At 40.3% G+C, this 19,907-nt stretch overlaps 1 protein-coding gene across 3 annotated transcripts in view; it reads right to left on the bottom strand.

Moving 5' to 3' along the window:
* The window catches only part of GABRA2 (gamma-aminobutyric acid type A receptor subunit alpha2), a 71,430-nt gene extending 51,936 nt beyond the window's left edge, over positions 1-19,494 (bottom strand). The window contains exons 1-3 of one of the 3 annotated variants that reach the window (XM_081875871.1): positions 19,432-19,494; positions 18,459-18,546; positions 14,818-14,933 (exon numbers count right to left, since the gene is read on the bottom strand). In XM_081875871.1, coding sequence (XP_081731997.1) covers positions 14,818-14,933; positions 18,459-18,526 — 184 coding nt within the window. In that variant the 5' untranslated portion in view covers positions 18,527-18,546; positions 19,432-19,494. Of the gene's footprint in view, positions 1-14,817; positions 14,934-18,458; positions 18,896-19,431 lie in introns of those variants that run through there. The other 2 variants (XM_081875872.1, XM_081875870.1) reach the window with 2 other exon arrangements.
* Between the last annotated feature and the right edge of the window lie 413 nt (positions 19,495-19,907).

The raw sequence follows: 19,907 nt of genomic DNA, 5'->3' as shown, positions 1-19,907 counted from the left end.
ACTTTCTGTAAACAGCTGAAGACCTCTTCTTTTTTGTTCCATCAGCCTTTCCTAGCTGTCTAAATGGGACTTTCCCACAAGGGTGAACTTGCTAGGGACTTAATCTTGGTTTCAAGGTATTTGTTGCTTTTGTGTGTTGAACAGTTTTTAATTATTTTATGTTGTTTAGAAGGTGATTAGTAAATCAAGTCTAATAATAATAAAAAATGATGACGATGGTGATGATGGTGATGATGTGTGAAAACTTCCCTCGCTTGTGGAGCTTTCATAACACCACAAAACAGTACTTTCCAACGGAAAGAGTTCAAGGGCATGACGAGATATCAGGTGATGGGCATGCCTTTGCGAATCAGCTTACAGGCACCACTAATTCTAGCCCTGTCTGCTGGAACCCAACTATGTTCCTACCGAACACAAGCCCCTACCAACCATACTTAAAGGCCAATGACACAGTTGCACTTGCTTGATGAAATTTCACTCACGGTGAGTGCAAGTGGCAAGGAATTAGAGATGAGAGTAAACTAACATGACAAGAAATATGAGGGAACAAGGTTAAAAGATACAGAGAGGAAAGAGGCAAATCAAGAAATAAACAAAGAGAACAAAGGAGGAAAGTACAAAGGAAAGGAGGAGGCAGCATGCCAGGTATACATCTCTGCTCCTCAGTACTCCACAATTATTTAAATAAACAGCATTGTACTGTATGCATAAAAGCACCATTTAGCAGGGAAACAGGTATTTCAAATCACGTGTGATTATTTGTCAGGGAATTCTATATTGATCACGCTGGTGTTGCACATTGAATGGCTATTGTAAGAAACAATAAAGCAGACCTATGTATGCATACCCAAAACACAAATATATTTGCTTTAAAATGGAGTGACTCTTGTTGCATCTATTGCTAGATTCTTATCATTCATTTTTTAAAAATAAATAAATAAACGCAACACCTGAGCTTTAAATAATGGTAACATATGACCAGGAATGGTCTTTGATACTTCCTGTGAATCTTGTAGCCTCCTCCATAGAGATTTCTCCTCCCCACTCTCCAGAATTAGAACTGTTGTGCCTGGCACACTGTTTCCTTTACTATGTTAAATATATTCACTGTGAAGGAAAATGGTTGCTTTATGAATAGTGCCCAAATTGTTTTGCTACGCTACTAGAAAATTAAATGCAATGGATTTACAACTGTGCCCACCCTATGCCTGTGATTAAGCCCAGTAAGTTGTTTAGTACGAGCAAGAACTTAAGTAAATCTTAGGGAGAAGATTCAGTCCCTATTTTAGCAAAGATGGCAAACACTTTTCATGCTGCACTAGGAAATGGAGAGTTCTAATTTCAAAGGGTGATGTAGGAAATAGAGAAACAGACAAGCAAGATTCCACACCCCACGCTTTTTTAACGTACACTTAAACGAAAATAAAATAACACAGAGATTTCCAAGAGTTTTAATTATCACGCAGGCATTGACAACCACTGGAGTTAATGCAGAGCATCACTTTTCACAAGTTATGGTTTGTTTCATATTTCACAGCAACCCCTTCAGCAAGTGTGAGAAAATATGTTTCACTGCTTGCCTGCCTGGATATTAGCCCATGCCACCTTGCAACTAGTATTGGATTTAATCCCATAATGATTGACAACAGTCTGAAACTCCCACCAGCCTGTTCTACCGTTTCCTTCACTATCCCTTATTTAGGTCTGATAAGAAGGCTGATCGCCAAAGAATCGATGCTTTTGAATTATGGTGCTGGAGGAGACTCTTGAGAGTCCCATGGACTGCAAGAAGATCAAACCTATCCATTCTTAAGGAAATCAGTCCTGAGTGTTCACTGGAAGGACAGATCCTGAAGCTGAGACTCCAATACTTTGGCCACCTCATGAGAAGAGAAGACTCCCTGGAAAAGACCCTGATGTTGGGAAAGATGGAGGGCACAAGGATGAGGGATAGAGGATGAGATGGTTGGACAGTGTTCTCGAAGCTACCAGCATGAGTTTGTCCCAACTGTGGGAGGCAGTGGAAGACAGGAGTGCCTGGCGTGCTCTGATCCATAGGGTCACGAAGAGTCGGACACAACTGAACGACTAAACAACACCACCAACAAAAAATTTCATAGAAAACCATGTACATTTCACCCAATGCCCTCTCTCTGGTCTATCCTATAGCTCTAAGAGTTATGGAAAGCTATATTAATTTCACCGACCAGTGTTTTGTTGTGTTTTGTTTTGTTTTGTAAAAATTGAAAATACTACTAAGTGTAGTAACATGGTGTGCTTATACACTTTTGATACATAGGGACACATGCACTTCTATATAAATTATACTAACAAGCCTTTTCTCCAATCTTGTCAGTTCTACTGACAGTGGAAGACAGTGGAAATAAATGGTCATACCATAAATGCCAGTGAGCATGGAAAAGGCGGGAAAATTGGGTAAAATCGGGAGCTGTACATTGCAATAGTGGCCAAGAGAAACTTCTCTATAGAGACAAAAATTAACATGGGAAAAAGTTCTTCCTAAATGTGTGAAAGTCTTTTGGAAGGATGGTGGAGAGAAGAAGTGCTTTTAGGGATAATGCATCTGTTCACAGGGCAACCAAAATTAAAGATGTTTAAAATGTGATTATAAAGTGTCCTTCCTTCATGCACATCAATTTAAAAACCTGAAACATATACATTTTAAATTACATTTATAACAGAAGGAAGTCTCATAAGTGCTTTAAAGGGCACATGTGAAATCTGTCTGTTTCATAATCATCATGTTTTAAATATCATTTTAAAAGACTGTAAAATTTCAGAAAGAGGAGTCTTTCTGAATGGGAATTACTATATCAAAGCATAGTTTAAAGGTTTTTTACAATTAAGGGTTGGGGGAGTTCTCCCAAATTACACTCTAAATGCAGAACGCCTTACTGCAGTAGTGTTTCATTGCTTTAACAATCTGTTATGCAATCTGGACACAGTTGGATTTGATGTCTTTGAAAAGCCTCTTTCCACAGAAGTGCAGTTCTGCCCCACTTTTGCCTCTCAGCTTTTTGTCTCTCCTTAGAAAAAAAATCTGCCTTTCAAGAGTAACATATATTCTGCTGTATCTGATAAAAATCAGTGGGATATTACTGATGTCTTGAAACATGTGAAACATCTATGTCTTGAGAAACAAAAAATATTTACGATTACTAAAATGTTATGAATGACCTGATTGGAAATACTTCCCTCTGAATAAGATTCGAAGTCTTCCATACTTTAACATAGATACTTTAACATAGTATAATGCCATATTATACTTATTTTTTGGTTCCCTTCCTAACATTTGGTACACTGGAAAACTGTTATTGAAATCACACATATATTCCACAGAATTCACTGAACAAAGAAAGTGGGTGTTAAAATACATAACCAAAAAAAGCTCTTTTTAAAAAATGAAGAAAAGCAATCAATGACCCTTCTGGAAAGAACATTTTGAGAAATGGATACCCAAATATATTTCAAAGTGATGATGATGATGATGATGATGATGATGATGATGATGATGATAATAATTCATTTATTTATATCCCACCCATCTGGCTGGGTTTCCCCAACCACTCTGGGCAGCTTCCAACAAAATATTAAAATACAATGGTCTGTTAAACATTAAAAGCTTCCCTAAACTATGAAAATGAAATATCTATATTAATGAATTATCCTGTTTTTGTTGCAAAATGATGCTAGAAAAGTCTAGTTGCTGATGTGCAGATTTGAAAAATTATATTAAAAAATCGAAGTAGTGACTTGTGGTTCAAGTTGTCCTACCCAGAAAATCACTATTTACCCAAAATTTGGATTAAAATCAGAAACATCATCTGTAATAATGACATTTGAACCTGCTTATCCTTGCATGGTCTTGTTGTTTAACTTCTCAACAAATCATAAAATTTCTACTGATCTCCTGTCATTGGAAGCATGGAAACACTGTACCTTCAAACAATATCAAGCTAGCCTTTTAGAAAAAAAGATTTCAGGCTTAGATGAGATATTTGTGCCTCTGCTTGAGTACACAGAGTATTCTGTGCATCTCAAAAGCTTATTTCCAATTAGTTTACACACTGTTGCTAGCCCAGCAAATGCTAACATTTGGACTGACTCCTTCTTCTCTTTCAAGTGGAAGATAAATCAGTAATGAAGTAATAAGCCTTTGTTGCCAGATTGTATCCATTTATTTTCTTGATGCTCATCCTCACAAATAAAGGCCTGACATTTGTATCTGCGTCTCTTGGTTAAAAGGTGGGGCGTATACTTCACAGATTTGAAGGCAAGAACAAATACCATCTTTGTATGGCTGAAGAGTGGGACGCAGGTGGCACTGTGGGTTAAACCACAGAGCCTAGGGCTTGCCGATCAGAAGGTCAGCGGTTCGAATCCCCGTGTCAGGGTGAGCTCCCGTTACTCAGTCCCTGCTCCTGCCAACCTACCAGTTTGAAAGCACGTCAAAGTGCAAGTAGATAAATAGGTACTGCTCCAGCAGGAAGGTAAACGGCATTTCTGTGCGCTGCTCTGGTTCACCAGAAGCGGCTTAGTCATGCTGGCCACATGACCCAGAAGCTGTACGCCGGCTCCCTCGGCCAATAAAGCGAGATGAGCGCCGCAACTCAGAGTTGGCCACGACTGGACGTAATGGTCAAAGGTCCCTTTACCTTTATGGCTGAAGAGTACCGTGTTTTCTTCTAATAATAATAAGGTATGGATGATGGCAAACTAACATCTGGATGAACATCACGCAACTACAGCTTCGTGGAAGTCTTACAAAGAATTTTGTCCGACCAAAAATTGCAACGGCTGGTAAAACCCTAACAAAGGATTCTCCAGGCTTTTGCAGACGCTTCCACGTCTCATACCATTTTAATTATTTTTCTTTTCAAATCCCCAAGTACTATTTAAGTTCCTTTGACATTGTTCTGACATTGTCATATGATCTCCATGAGCATACTTCACTAATTCTGCCTACAAGTAGTGAAAAATGTCGCTCAAAATATGTTCTCAAAACTGTACAGGTGCAACAGTCCAATCCTTAAAACAGATTCCCCCTCCCAAACTTACTTCTGAATCAGTTCACTATGTGCAATGCCCATCTGGCAAATTTGTAAGTGTGGCTGTGCATGTAGCAATTTGCAAGCACCACCGTAAATAGATCCGATGATTTGATATGGTGAGGAAAACAAGGATAATGAAAAGCTTCATATGCAAAATATTGTTAAATCAGGGGTTGCCAACCTTTCCATGTCCATTTGCAAACTGGAGAGACTGGTGTTGGCACCACAAGGCAAGGCGCAAGCTATTCTATTGGCTGCAAGATAATAATTCTTTTAAGCCAAATTTCAGTGTGGCATGGGGCTCTGTGGGAGTCAGGGAAGGGTGCTACACTGCTGGTGACTTCCATGTTCACTTCACATAGAACTAATGTTCAAAAGTTAACAAGGAGAATCATGCCGTTGGCAGAACCTTGTGGAAAGGTTTGACAGTCTTTTTCTAAGACATTTTCCTACAAGGTTTTGAGGACAGCATATTGCTGTGATGTACATGTACCACAGATGTACAAAGAAGTATGCTTAAACATACCAGGAAGCAAGACACTGGAACTACGATAAATATGTTTGGGATCAGGGTTTAGATCAAAAATAAATATCCTCTTTGGAATGTCAGTGTGCCTATATCATCCACAAGATGGAGAGTGTTATAATCCTTCAAAACTGCAATTTTATATCTCCCCCAAAAAAAGATGAGAAATACAAATGTGTTTCTTCTTGGTGTGTTTGTGGCTAACTAACTTCCATTTTATGCTGATTTACGGTGGCATTCCAAGATTTACGGTGGCTACTTGGCCCCTGTTCAATTTGGCCGTGAAATAAAAATATTAGCTCCTTAAATATGAAGTGGGATGGCTGAAAGCATATTTGCCTAATGCTCAGTATGCAATACTGCCATACTGAAGTTTGAGAAATAGCATAGGCACATTAACAGAGTTTAACCAGGATGGAGTAACGTGAATCAAGGAACATCCATTAGGTACTACTTATGATGGCAACAGACCTATTCGTTTGAACTAGAGGGCTTCTCCAATTATGTATAAGGTAGAACATGTGTATTTTAACATGAAAGACCCCAAATTCAAGGAGGTCACATAGCAGCTGATGGGAAAGACCTCTGCTTTAGACATTGTAAAGCCATTGCCTGTAAGAGTAGATAACCAAGTGGTATTATATATGGCATTTTGCTCCAAGAGGATGACCCCTCCTTTGTTGGGATTTTGGCTTGTATGACAGAATGTTGTTGTTGTTTTACTTCCTGCTGAGCTTTCATTACAGCTTTCTGTGCCTGTCATTGATGTTTTGATCTCTTTTTCACATACTTATTCTAGACCCTCCAAGTGTCCCTATTTTCAAGGGACAGCCACAGATTTACAGACGTTATCCTGGTTTCTGAATTGATCCTGGAATGTGCCACTTTTCCTTAGGACATCCCTATTTTCATCAGAGAAATGTTGGAGGATATGTTATTGTCTTATGGTACATTAGCAATGCAATCCTATACATGTTTTCTCAGAAGTAAATCCCATTATGTTCAATAGGCCATACACTCAGTTAAATGTACAAAGAATCACAGCTCTATTGCTTTTATTGAGACTGATTCCATCTTGAAAGTGAACGATAGTGACAAGAATAGAATTTAATATATTTTTTTCCTACTGAAGAAATAGTATTCACAGGTTAGTAAATATTGCCTGACTGTGATCCTAGTTGTTGTAGAGATGTGTCACGCCTAGCTAACTGTGGTTGTAATAAAAAAAGCCCACACTTGTCTTATCATAGCCATTCACATGAAGGATTTCCTGTCACTAGAGGTCAGCATGAGCACAACAGTAGATCAGTGTATACAGTACTAATCCCATCTTTAGAAAGCTTGCAGGTCCTATTCTGGAAAACCTCACTTAAGGAAAACAACTTCAGTGATCATATGTCCTATGGACAGGGCAATTTTAATATGTCTATTTAGGAACTGGATATTGTATTGATCAGTACATCGCAACTCATAAATCAGTGCGTAATCTTATTTCAGTGCTTCAACTAGAGCAAAATATTTTGATCATATTTTAGGCAAATAAATAAATAAATAAATAAATGTGGAAGAGTGGAAGATACCATTGCTTCTAAAGCTGGCTTCATTTGTTAGTTCTAAAATTAGCAATATTGTAAAAGTAAAAAGTATGACATTTCAGGAAAATAACTTCTGAATTCACCCATCAGCTTCAGCGGCACGGATTTGACTAAAACAACATGTAGGCATGCAATGCTAAACTTTACACACATCTTTTTGTTAATTTTAATGTGACGACCTTTGTACAGCCAACTTCTTTCTCACTATGTCTTCCTTAACTTGGAATGTTGGCTTTGGATTCCCCAGGTGGATCTATACGAACACTGATATCAGCTTGGACACCAAATTCATTTCAAAATGTTTGGCATCGTCAAAGCTGACAGCACCAGCACTAACCATGTGTTGAACAGGGAAGGCCTTGTGTACAGCAGCGTGCTTGCAACAAATTACTTCATACCAGAATTTCTGGAACTAAAATGCCTTTTTCTGACCACACCAAGAGCCTAGAACTGTGACACAAATTGTCCCGAATGCCCATAGGAAGCTCACAGGAGAGCAAGACGGAAATTGCCATTCCATTTTGCATGCCCAAAGCATCAAGTACTCTGAAATACACTGTCTCTGAATGTAGAGTGTTCTTTTAACTGTTAGCAATGGACAGATATGTGCTACACTTGAACACATCTAACCCTTTCTTAGACAATGTTTTTCACTAGATAAATATTGGCGGAATTACGTATCATCAACCAGTTTCACAAAACTGGCTTTGGTGGATTTTGAGTAAGTATAAAAAACAAGAATAAGTCTTCCCTCTATTAGCTGATTAAAAAATAAAATAAGTCATGCATTAAAAAACATGAGCAAAACACAGAACAAGATGGCAATTCTCAGAATCCTATAATTAGAAATAATTAGACTATTTAGTAATTTAGTTCCAAAATGCCTTGCCTATTGTTCTAAACAGGTTATTGCATAGTCAGTGTGTTGTAGAGCAACCCAACAGTTCAGCCATTGTATCTTACACAGCTGCTTGGAGACTGAGGCGCCTTCGTAAAAAAATAGTCAATGGCAAAAATGAAAATGTATATTCAGAACTTATTATACAGATTCTCTGAACTTTCCAGTTTGACATTTTCATCTGTTTGCTTCAATATGTGATCACCTCTCATCTGCCAGAGACAAATTTGTCTATGAAGACAAACAGCAGCAAGGAATAAGAGGAATGTATACATATAGCAAGGAAAAGATAATGGTCTACTGTTTGGGAAAGTTATTGGACTTCTCTTCTGAAGAGTTATGATTAGGGAGAAAATAAATCAGCAAAACACAGCTAATGCCATTTTTAAAATGAATCCTATTGCCTACTCAAATATAGAATTTACGGTATAGGGCCATAGATAGGGGACAATCAATGAGGTCCCCTCCAGTTGTTGCTGGGCTCCAATCAGCCCCAGCCACCATGGCCAACAATCTGGAATGATTGGAAATGTAGTCCTGAAACATCCTGAGGTTCCCGTGTTGGCTACCCTGGCATACATTATCAAAAGATGCATTTTAACAGTTGGGAGACATTTCACGTTCAAGTTTCCATCTCATAGTGACACCTAGTAATCTGTGTATAATGCAACACAACACAGACAGTGGCAAAGCAAGCTTTCCTAAGCCATAGGCCATGTGAGCAAAGGTTTTTTAAAAAACTAAGTTGCTTCCAAAAGCACACTGGCTCTTCAACAGTGAATTCTAGTTTACTGGCTGTCATGAGCATTTTAGTTTACACCTGAACCAATTAATTGTGGTGGAATCTACGAGCATATATTTTTTTTAAAAAAAAACACCCGCTGTGAAAATGCTTTTTTAAAAAACGTTTAGAAAAATACATTGAAGTTGGCATGGCTCACTGCCACCATCTAGTGTGACGTTTGTATATTGCACTTTACAACACATTTAAAACGTTTTATTTGCAGCTGTATAGACGAGTCGTTTTTCTTCTTCATACTGCAGAAGCAAGATATCAACTTAAAGTGAGAGTTACTATAGGCAAGCAGAGTAATGGATCTGGTTGTGGGAAACTTACAAGAGAATTCCTTCCCAGTGATTAATTTAGACATGAGTGATTTCCTACTTTGCACCTGCACCTTTGCAATCCCGCTCCAGAAGGTGGCAGATTCTGTAGACTGTACCATCTATGAGCAGTGCTCTCTACCCTTCCTATATGCCCTTTATATTCCAGTGCCACCATTTGGAGTACAGCTGTGCAGAATTTTTAAAAACAAATAGTTTTGAACCACTTTACAATCAAAGCAGATTAACATACCACTCATTTTTTCCTCATATTAATATAAAGTACAGTACATACTTTCACATATTAGTATGTGCTGCCCTTGATTTCCAGAACTTCCTTCAAGAACACCTAATCCCTGCCTGCCTAACTTCTTCCTCAAAACCGTTTTCCCCATGCATTTTTTGGCCTAATCCCTCTACCACCAACCCTTGAAACTGAGTTTCCATATAACTGTGTTTTGCTCATATCAGACCCATGTTCCCCATGGCCCTCTTTCCTTTCCTTCCTTTGATGCTGGTGGCACTGTGGGTTAAACCACAGAGCCTAGGACTTGCCGATCAGAAGGTCGGCGGTTCGAATCCCTGTGACGGGGTGAGCTCCCGTTGCTCGGTCCCTGATCCTGCCAACCTAGCATTTCGAAAGCACGTCAAAGTGCAAGTAGATAAATAGGTACCGCTCCGGCGGGAAGGTAAACGGCGTTTCCATACGCTGCTCTAGTTTGCCAGAAGTGGCTTAGTCATGCTGGCCACATGACCTGGAAGCTGTACGCCGGCTCCCTCGGCCAATAAAGCGAGATGAGCATCGCAACCCCAGAGTCGGTCATGACTGGACCTAATGGTCAGGGGTCCCTTTACCCTTTACCTTGACCTAAGCAGAGGTTGGGTGGTCATCTGTCATGAGTGCTTTAGTTGTGATTCCTGAACTGCAGGAGGTTGGACTAGGCAACCCTTGGGGTCCCTTCCAACTGTATAATTCTATACTTCTATGGTTCACTTACCCAAGTTCACTGCCCTGCTCACAGTTGTGAAGACTATTCTTATGTTATGAATGGTTTGCATCGCCATTAAGAAAAAGAGGTCAGAATAGGCCAATATATATGTGGACTGCCCCTGGATCTTCTTCAAGTTCTCAAAGCTCTTAACCTAGATCAAGATTGTCATCTGAACTAGACATATGTTTAACTGATAATCAATCAGATAATCAATCAATCAGCCCATCATTTGAAAAATAAGACTTGCGCAAAAATGGCAACTAGACATTCTGTTTTGGTGACTGTAACTTTGGTTTGAGGAGCCATTTGGTGCCTAGATTATATATCTGAGTTTCTAACTAAAACCATCCTGTTTAGGTAGCCTTTCTGGCCACGAAGGGCTTATAGTTCCTGTACTGATATATTTTGGTATTTTAAGTTTGTTGTACTGAACTGTTTTTATTGCTCTGGTGATTTCTTAAGACTACCCCTGATTAACCATGCTGGTGATGTATCTGTGTGTGGTTGGATGGGGGAAGAAATAGCTCTGTCAACTTCTGCTGGCCTCCACCATGCCTCCAATGTAAAGCTCTCCCTTTCACGTTCCAAAAACATGGTGGGTAGATTTACTGCTGCTGAAATCCCCCCCCCTTACTGGTAGCCCATGGAAAGCTCCAAAGTTAGGCATTATGAGGGTAGACCCAGCTCAGGATCTACTGCAGGCTTCCTCAAATTCGGCCCTCCAGATGTTTTTGGCCTACAACTCCCATGATCCCTAGCTAGCAGGACCAGTGGCCAGAGATGCTGGGAACTGTAGTCTCAAAGCATATGGAGGGCCGAGGTTGAGGAAGCCTGATCTACTGGAACTTGAGCCATCCCTACTGCCACCACTTGACAGCAATGTGCTGAATGTGAGCCTGGCCAGTATGCAAGCTCCAGGCTGGCACAGCTCATAGCAGGGTTTTGCCTCCCAACCCAACCTCCATCCTGGTCAGTATGAGCAATGGGGCTACAGATGCAGTACTGCTACACTGCTCCACCCTGGAATTAAGATTACTCTGTAGTTGTTTTTAAAGCTGTCCTGTGTCTTTTTGTATTCAGCTGCTATGGGCACTTCTTGTTGCCACCCTCACATTTATTTTTATTTTTTTACAAGGTAGGGTCTAAATGTTTTAAATAAATAAATGCATTTTCGTGGAAATAAAGATGGTGGTTACAACTGGAGCTATCAAGAAGGCCAAACTGGGGCACTTATTCAGTGATGAGCACCATACAGTGGTACCTCGGGTTACATACGCTTCAGGTTACAGACTCCGCTAACCCAGAAATATTACCTCAGGTTAAGAACTTTGCTGCAGGATGAGAACAGAAATCGTGCTCCGGCGGCGCAGCGGCAGCAGGAGTCCCCATTAGCTAAAGTGGTGCTTCAGGTTAAGAACAGTTTCAGGTTAAGAACAGGCCTCTGGAATGAATTAAGTTCTTAACCTGAGGTACCACTGTACTGGTGTCAGACGTTTGTCTGGCACCTCCAGATGGTAGTGCTAGGCCTGGGTGTGCCCATATTCACACATCCATCTCAATCGCAATTTTCAATTTTTGCCATGAATAGATAGGATAGCACAAAACATCTAGCTTTAGAACTTAACAGTAAGGCAAGCTCCTTTTTTTGTTGTTGTTGTTGTTTAAAGAAACTGGGTGTCCCCCTCCCAACAGAAAGAGAATAAATCCAAAGAGACGGGGGGGGGGTGTAGGAAATTACTGAGCCCTTTGTAGCAACGCCGTTATCAGTATGAACAAAACGTTAAGACTGTGAGAACATATTAAACCATCTACTTTCTTAAACAAAGAACCAGGAAGTTGTGACAAAGCCGTACTGCAGCAATACATGGAAGAATACATCGGTTCTCCATGGCAACAGAACTACTTGGTAACTGGAGTGAGCAAAAGCAACCACAGAATACTACAAAAACAGGCATAGTCATCTATATTGCTGCACTGTAACATGCTTTGGCACACTTCTAAGAAAAGAATGAGGAGGCTTCCCCACAAGGAAAACTGGTTTTCTATATTCACCCAAGAAAACTGGTTTCTATATTCACCCAAGAAAGAAGAAATCAATCAGCTATTTCAAATTTGTGCACCAACAAAATATTCTGTTTATCTTATTTTCCCCACCGTGCTAAACACCATGTATTTCCAGCACATGCAGAATAGCTTTTGCCTCGCCTCCTTGCATAAAAATAGCACTTGTTGGTTTCAGTTCTATTCTCAGCAAAACTGTTCCAAAGACTGCATCCAAGTGAGATTGCTTACAATTTTTCTGTTTAGATTTCATTGCAGGATTTTCATCAATGGGGGGGGGGATCAAAACCAAGGAAGGTTCATATATAAGGAGTTGGCATTTCATTTCAGGTTTCCACCCCCACCCCACCCCCGTTTTTTTAGTACTCCTGGGTTAGAAAATTCACCTAGCCATAGCAATTTATCTAAATTTTATTTAAGCCAGCATAGCAAAAGTGATTATATGATCATTATCCCTTTTTGCCCACCTTGCACATTTATAGTATCATCATCTTGACATGCTTGTTCATTGCAACTTAAGTACTTCCAAAAAAAAACCAACCAGCTTTAGCTTTCACCCCTGCATTCTATTATAACAGCTGGTGAACCCAGCATCTGGTGGGGGACAGATAGTCCTCTTGTACATTTCTGATTGCGGACTGTGGTAAGCAAGCTTCTCAGAGCGGTTTGGTTTTGGATATATTCAAGATGAACTTGCAACAAACAAGCTACACTGCATTTTTTAAAGTGTATTTTATGCTTACTATTCTACACCTCACAACAACTGTAATGGTTTCATAAGCACCAGTAAGTCATTTATTTTAAAGTAAAGGGATCTGTTTCTTTGGTACACCGGGGAAGGGAACCTGTGGTGCTTCAGGTAATGTTTCATGGCAACTCCTGTGAACCCAAACTAACATGGTTAATGGTGAGGAATGAAAGCAGTAACATCTGGAAGGCCACATGAGTGTCCGTGCTCAGGTCAAGTGCAGTGCGGGCCATGTATCTTGAGTGTCACCATTGCTTCATGAGAATCAAGAGCGTTCAAGAGAACACACCCAGCATGACTCTGCAGCTGTGTGTTGAAAGGGAGGAATTGATAGTGGTGGTGGGCAACTGTCTTTGAGGGAAGCTTTATTCATCTTCACATTGAGGAACTCCTGATCAACTTTTGAGGAACACTAAGATTCCTTGGAACCATTTGAAAACTACTTAGCTGGGGTAGATTAGCTTGTTTCAGCTAACTGTGCCTGGGCTGCTTTGCTTTTGATCCTTGCACAAGGATGAAGAACAACAGCGGGAGCTCTTTTCTGCTCAAAGACTCTTCTGCTGGCTGTGACTGTATTCTGTGCTTCCCCTCCCTTGCTTTGCTTTTGGGGATGACTGCTGTTTCCAGGGCTGCCATCAACAGTCTGCCTTGCATTTATTTGAGAGCTGCTTGGGCCAGAGGGTGGTGTGGAAAGGGCAGGAGTGGAAATACTTTGAAGCTGGAAGCTGAGTTTATTTGTCTTGCTCCTGTCACCCTGCAGGTAGGTAGGTAGGTATGTATTCATGTATGTATCTGAGAGCTGCTTGAGGAAGAGGTGAGAGCCAAAGGGCTCTTGTTATGTAGATCTTTACCTGTGGTATGGGGCCTGTGACAAGAATCTGAGGAACCTCATGCTTTGACACCAAGCTCTGCAGTTCTAGCTCAAAATAGTTTTGATCTTGAATCTATGGCACAAGCAGCTCTGTGTCCTCAAGATGAAAGAGGTTTGGGTAACCTAAACATCCTGCTGTGGTCCCACAGGATTGGAGGGGGGGAGTGACCTAGTTGATCTTCTTGAACAGTCTGTGCCATTAGCTATTATGTTTATACACTATTAACCATTGTAATTGATGGAGGTGATTGAATAGCAAGAGATAGGTTGCCATTAAGAAAGTTTAGCTTTTCAAAAAGAAAAAAAAAAGTTGTTTGACATCTAGGAGAAAGATGGACATGTAAATAATTTGTAGGAGCCATTTCCAAATTTCACCCTCTTTCTTTCTGAGCTCAGGCAAAGGTAACCCATAACAGAGCTGCCATTTATTGACCTTAACAAATGCTTATAAAGGGGGGAAAAACTGTTATTTCACCATGATATTATTGGGAAACCTTCCAATGATTTCAGTGGTGGTTTAATGGTCAGAGGCTTGACCCCTGTATAATAAAAAGTACTCACATCAGATCCTTGGGGTGATTATACTATTTATATAGGATTACTCAGCTGTAATGATCTCCTGTGCAGTCAAAAGCAAATAGATGTAACTTTCCCTGTTTATTTGTTTTGTAACATAAAAACCCCTAGTAAAAACTATTTTCTTAAAAAAACACCAATCAAAATAATGCAGGCTATGAACAAAATGGCAAACATGAAATGCTACAAAAACGTCACACTTTCAGAAATATAAACAGAATCAATTTTCCTAAACCTAGTATCAAAATAGTAGACACTATTTGGGTTGAAGAACAGGTCAATATTCTCAGGCAAAATTATCAACATGTTAAGCACCAGAATTCTAATTACCCAATGAGGTCTTTTGTTTTTCAAAATGAAGTGTTATTCATTACCTCCTAATCCAGGTCTCAGACGATTATCATAACCATCCAGAAGCCTATCTAGAATTCTTGTAAAGATGGTGATGTTATTTTTCGCTTCATCTTCATTGGGGTCAACCGATGCTGATCTAAACAGACATTAAAAAAAAAAAGTTAAATATGTTCTATGTACATTTACTACACTGTTAGTATTGATTAGCTTTGAATATTCTGTATATGCATTTAATACAAATTATTTGAAGATGCCACCTTTTTCTTAGCGAATAATCAGCTTTTCATTTTTAGGACCCAACTTTAGCCACCATGCTTTATCATGTGAGCAATGTTAATATTTACCATTTCCCTTTTCTTATTCATTCACCATGTCCTTCTCTGTTTTATGTATGCTAGCTTCCACAGCCAAGCCTATCCAAAACTTTCCTACTAGATATTTAAATCCCCACCCCAGCTGGTATGCTTTTTCTCTTTCTTCCAATTTCTTCTGTGGCAATCAAAGAAAATAAAGTGGCTGACCACTGTTGGATACAGAATACCGGACAACTTGGACCCTTGGTATGATCTAGCAAGGCAACATATGTGTGTGTGTGTGTGTGTGTGTTTAAAAAACTTAAAACAAATGAAAATAGTGGCAAAATCACTGGTGCAACCCATATCACTTTTGTCCACTTCCTTACAACTTCTCTGAGGATTGACTACAAGCCAACACTTGAAATAAGTGCTGCAAACAAGAGATGCATCCAGTTGTATTTACCTGCAATACCAGAAGCACAGAGTAAGGTGAAACCTGTAACAGCAAACTCAAGAGTAGATCTTTGTCCACTAAGCCCAATACACCATGGAGCATGGGAAGATGCCTTATATGGAGTCAGGTCATTGGTCCATCTAGCTCAATGGTGTCTGCCCTGACTGAGGATTCTGCCACCCCAATCTAGAGATACGTACAGGGATTGAACCTGAGACCTTCTGCATAAAGTAGATGCTCTACTACTAAGCCACAGCTCTTCTAATCAAAGTTCAGGTCCTTCCAAGAATTGGATCACTGTCAGTCAGGACCTCCTGCTACCCACTTCCTTTCCCAAGAAACCTTGTAGCAAAGCAGGGAACAAACACTGGAAAGAATTGGCTGATAGGACACATAGGCCTCAATGCATTCACTGAGTGACAAGGCCTCAGAAACAACAATCCATATGCATCCCAATGACACGGGTTGCAAACTGTAAGGTCTTGGCCACTGACACCTGCTACTGGTGCTCCTTCACAAGGAGATGGAGAAATATAAATATATTTGGGAAAGCGGGGCGGACCAGCAGGTAATATTTACATGCTTATTTTTCCTATAAAAAAAATAAAGCAGAACTGCAACAAAACTGGGGCATATACTACATTTGTTGATGAGAAAGACATAAAAGACTGGAATTTTGGAAAAGACTGGAAAATTCTGGTTTTCTTCATTATGGTTAAATACAATTGTACCGTTAAATACAAATAAACAAAATACTGCATCTATTTCTTTATAATGAACACTTGCATGGGAAGGAATATCAGAATGTGAAAGGCATGGTTTTCATCCTGGACCACCTTTGCCATCTTCTGAGAAGGCATTCTGACTATGCTTTCACTCAGTGACCATCTAGCACACAAGAGAGAAGCTGTCATGATAAAACTGGCTTCTGATGTTTGTAAATCATGGGTAGTTGCAATGAGACAGAAAAGCAGCAAACCACAAGAGAGTCTAAAATATCTATGGATCTTAAAACGAATCCTGTTAAATTATGGTAGCAGTAGTGGTAAAAATATTAACTCAACGGATTTCCAGGATAATAAACATTGGTGGCAAAGAAGAAGAAAAAGCTTAAAATTCAGTTTTGAAGATGCCATGGAGAAAAAAAGCAATGAAAAGTAATCTGATCCCCCTTCATCCCATTCTGAAAATCAGCAGCAAACACAGTGACTTTCTTCATTTGCTGTCCACTTAAGACTGGTGCTGAAAAGCGAATGTCTCTTAAACTGGGAAAATCCAAACCAAGGCCTTGTAGTATTTCTTTGAACGTCAGTTCTGCTCCCTGTACGGATCTTTCCCATGAACCTTACAGTAACAACCAAATTTTTCCTTGAAATTTATGATGCTTAGATGCCCCTTTCTTACAAGTTCCAAGTATTCAGCTAGCATAAAAAGAATATGATATATATTGTCTTTCCCCAACAATCTACAGTTATTTATGACATCTGGGTTTTTTGAATGCACGATTAATGCTATCCTCCTTCTGAGGCAATTTCTGTAATGTGAGCACAGTTTGAACTAAAACAAAGTAAATAATCAAGAAAGACAATATTACTTTTATATGGATAAACCATTATTGAGAAATTAAGAAAATAGGAATATTCAACAACATGGACAAAGCATTTAAATGTCTATGGGTTGTTGTTTTTTTGCAGTTTGTGGTATTTCAGGACCCTTTGCTTACAAGTAATTATTTTACTTTAGTATTTCACATGTGAGCTGTCAATAAGATTTAAGATACTATTGTTAGTACTTGCATGTTGTATACAAGTAGATATTTTACCAGTATTAAAGAAATACTAGTTTTCTAGGCAAATTATTAGACAAAAACTAACACTGATAATCCCATTAGTCTCTGTCAGGACTGGTCTCTAATCTTGAAAATTGTAGAAGAATGTAGTAGTCTTTAGGTACACATGTTGACTCCTTGGCAACAATGAGACTTACTCACTTGAGTAAAAGGACCAGGCCCACTGTGGCTTAACTAATACTGCAGCATCCTTGCTGACTAGATAAACCGAAAACATCAAAACCTCAAAGCAGCATTTAATTCTAGCCACTGAAATATATTGCCAGTTACTTGGCTAAAATTGGATGCATTGCTTTTCACTATCAAATGAGTTTCTTGCGATTTTGAGGAAAATAAAATACAGAAATATGTTATAGGCAGAATGCTACTGCAACCCAAGCTGTGATCTATGAGCAAAATGAAGTTAGAAATCATCATTAATTGGGTGCATAGAGGTGCCAGGTAAAACCAAACCTAAGCATGCATTTTAAGTTGCCTTTTATAATGCCATCATTTTAGATATATAGTTTATTAAGCAACATCAAAAGTTGATTAATGAATCAGGTTATTGTTTTATTTTATGGGATTGTGGAATTGTATACTATCTCCACCTAGAGGTTTCAAGATTAAATGTCTCTGTGTTCTGTTATGTTGACCAAAAATACCCCCATTCCAACCCACGTCCACATGCAAAATATCCCATTATCTTCAGTGTTTTGGTTTCTTTCCTGTTCCTTATTCTCCATGAGGACTGGCGTGATATAACTAGAGTGACACAATGACTCCAGAAAATATTGCATAGCTTCAAAGGCTGCACAGAAAGATCGTACAGAGCTCTTCTTTCCAGAGGCAATCACGAAACTGATTGCCTCTGGCTTTTAGAAAGACTTGTTTGACACAAGTTATTAACATTTCAACAACCTCAGGACTTCCTCCTTTACTTCACCTGTGCTGCGTACCAACTGATCTTATATTTAAAGAACAGCTTTCTTGCCCATACCCCAGTGTATATGAGCGGCACTAACTAGCAGCAAACAAGGCAACCTCTGTTGCTGTTGATCAAGAAGCAGAACCTCCTCTCACCTTGCAGAGAAGCACGCCAACAAAACGAGAACCAACTGCATCATGTAGAACATCAATTTCCTCTTCATAGCTGCTTCCTTTCCTTTTCCTAGTGATGTAAGAGGAGGAAGAGAGAAGGAAAAAAACATTTGGCTTTGAATCAGTTTCCAACCAAGCAATGCCTTCAATTCAAACCAACAAAAAGATGCCACTTCAATGAAGACTTTGGACCCATGGGTCGCTGAAGCACTCCCCCACTTAAAAAACAACAACCACCCCACACTAACAAGTTATTAGATCTCCGTCCTCCTCCCAGATCATGTGTTGTTCTACATGCAGTGCATAATCAAAACTGACATATGAGCAGATGCAGCAAATGTTGCTTTTCCTCCTCACTCCCATGCAATAGAAAGAACTCCAAGACTTCCCCCTATCTTTTTCTTATATATTTTAAAAAAAGTCCATCAGTAATTCCTCGGCTGGTTTCGCTACATCTTCAAGCAAAAAAATTTTTTAGATGTGTCAGGTGGGGGGTTGGAGAGAGGCATTTGCAAAGGGGTTCACTGACACTGCCGTGAACCGAGGCAGCCCGGCTCTTTCCGAATGCTGAACATGTTTGACAGCTGCTTAAAGATAATAACTGCCACAGCCACGGAGATAGATGTCCAGAGAGAGAATTCATAGAGAGGCGGAATTGGCAAACAACAACAACGAAAACAGTCGCGGCGCAGCGCAAAGTTGCAGAAGCCTCCTCCTCCCCCCCCCCAAGCTTCCAAATGTCTCACTCAAATAGGCTGAAGGGGGAAGGAAAGGTTCAAAGCCAAAGCATCCTCTATCACCCCCCCCTCTCCCCAATGCAAACCACCCATCAACACACATCTCCTTTTCATTCTGGTACATACCCCCTGGAAACCACTCATTCTCCACTCATTCCAAGGGAGGGGAGGGAGAGGGACAGAGGGAAGAAGGGAGGGAGACCAAGTAGGGAGCCTACCTTGGGAGCACCAGGAGGCGCTCAAAGGAGCAGCCAAAACATAAAGGATAATAATAATAATAATAATAATAATAATAATAATAATAAGGACTTGGCGAGCTTGAGGAGGGAGTCCTCCCTAGCGAGGCTCCGGAGAGTGGGGGGGGGGGGGGAGCTCAAGAAGAAGGAAACTTGGCAGAGGGAGGGGGGAGGCTTCCAGACGACTGCAGCAGCCCCTGCGAAGAGAAGCGGACCCAGAGCGGCGGTGTGTTTGCGTGTGTGTGTGTGTGTGTGCATGCGCGCGCGCGCAAAGCAGGCGAGCAGTAGCGCGAGGCGGGCGTAGAGCAGCAGCAGCAGTAGTCAGTCAGTCAGTCAGTCCGTCCGGGGTATATGGGTATGTCTCCCTCTCTGCGTGTGTGCGACCGCGTGCGTGTGTGTGTGAGGGAGTGAGGGCGAGCGCGCCCAACGCGTGCTCGCGCAGGCAGCGGATGCAGCTG

Source organism: Podarcis erhardii, assembly GCF_964252035.2.
Source record: "Podarcis erhardii genome assembly, chromosome: 9".
Classification (NCBI taxonomy): Eukaryota; Metazoa; Chordata; class Lepidosauria; order Squamata; family Lacertidae; genus Podarcis; species Podarcis erhardii.
Note: the sequence above shows the minus strand (reverse complement) of the source record. Positions and strands in the feature narration are given on the sequence as shown.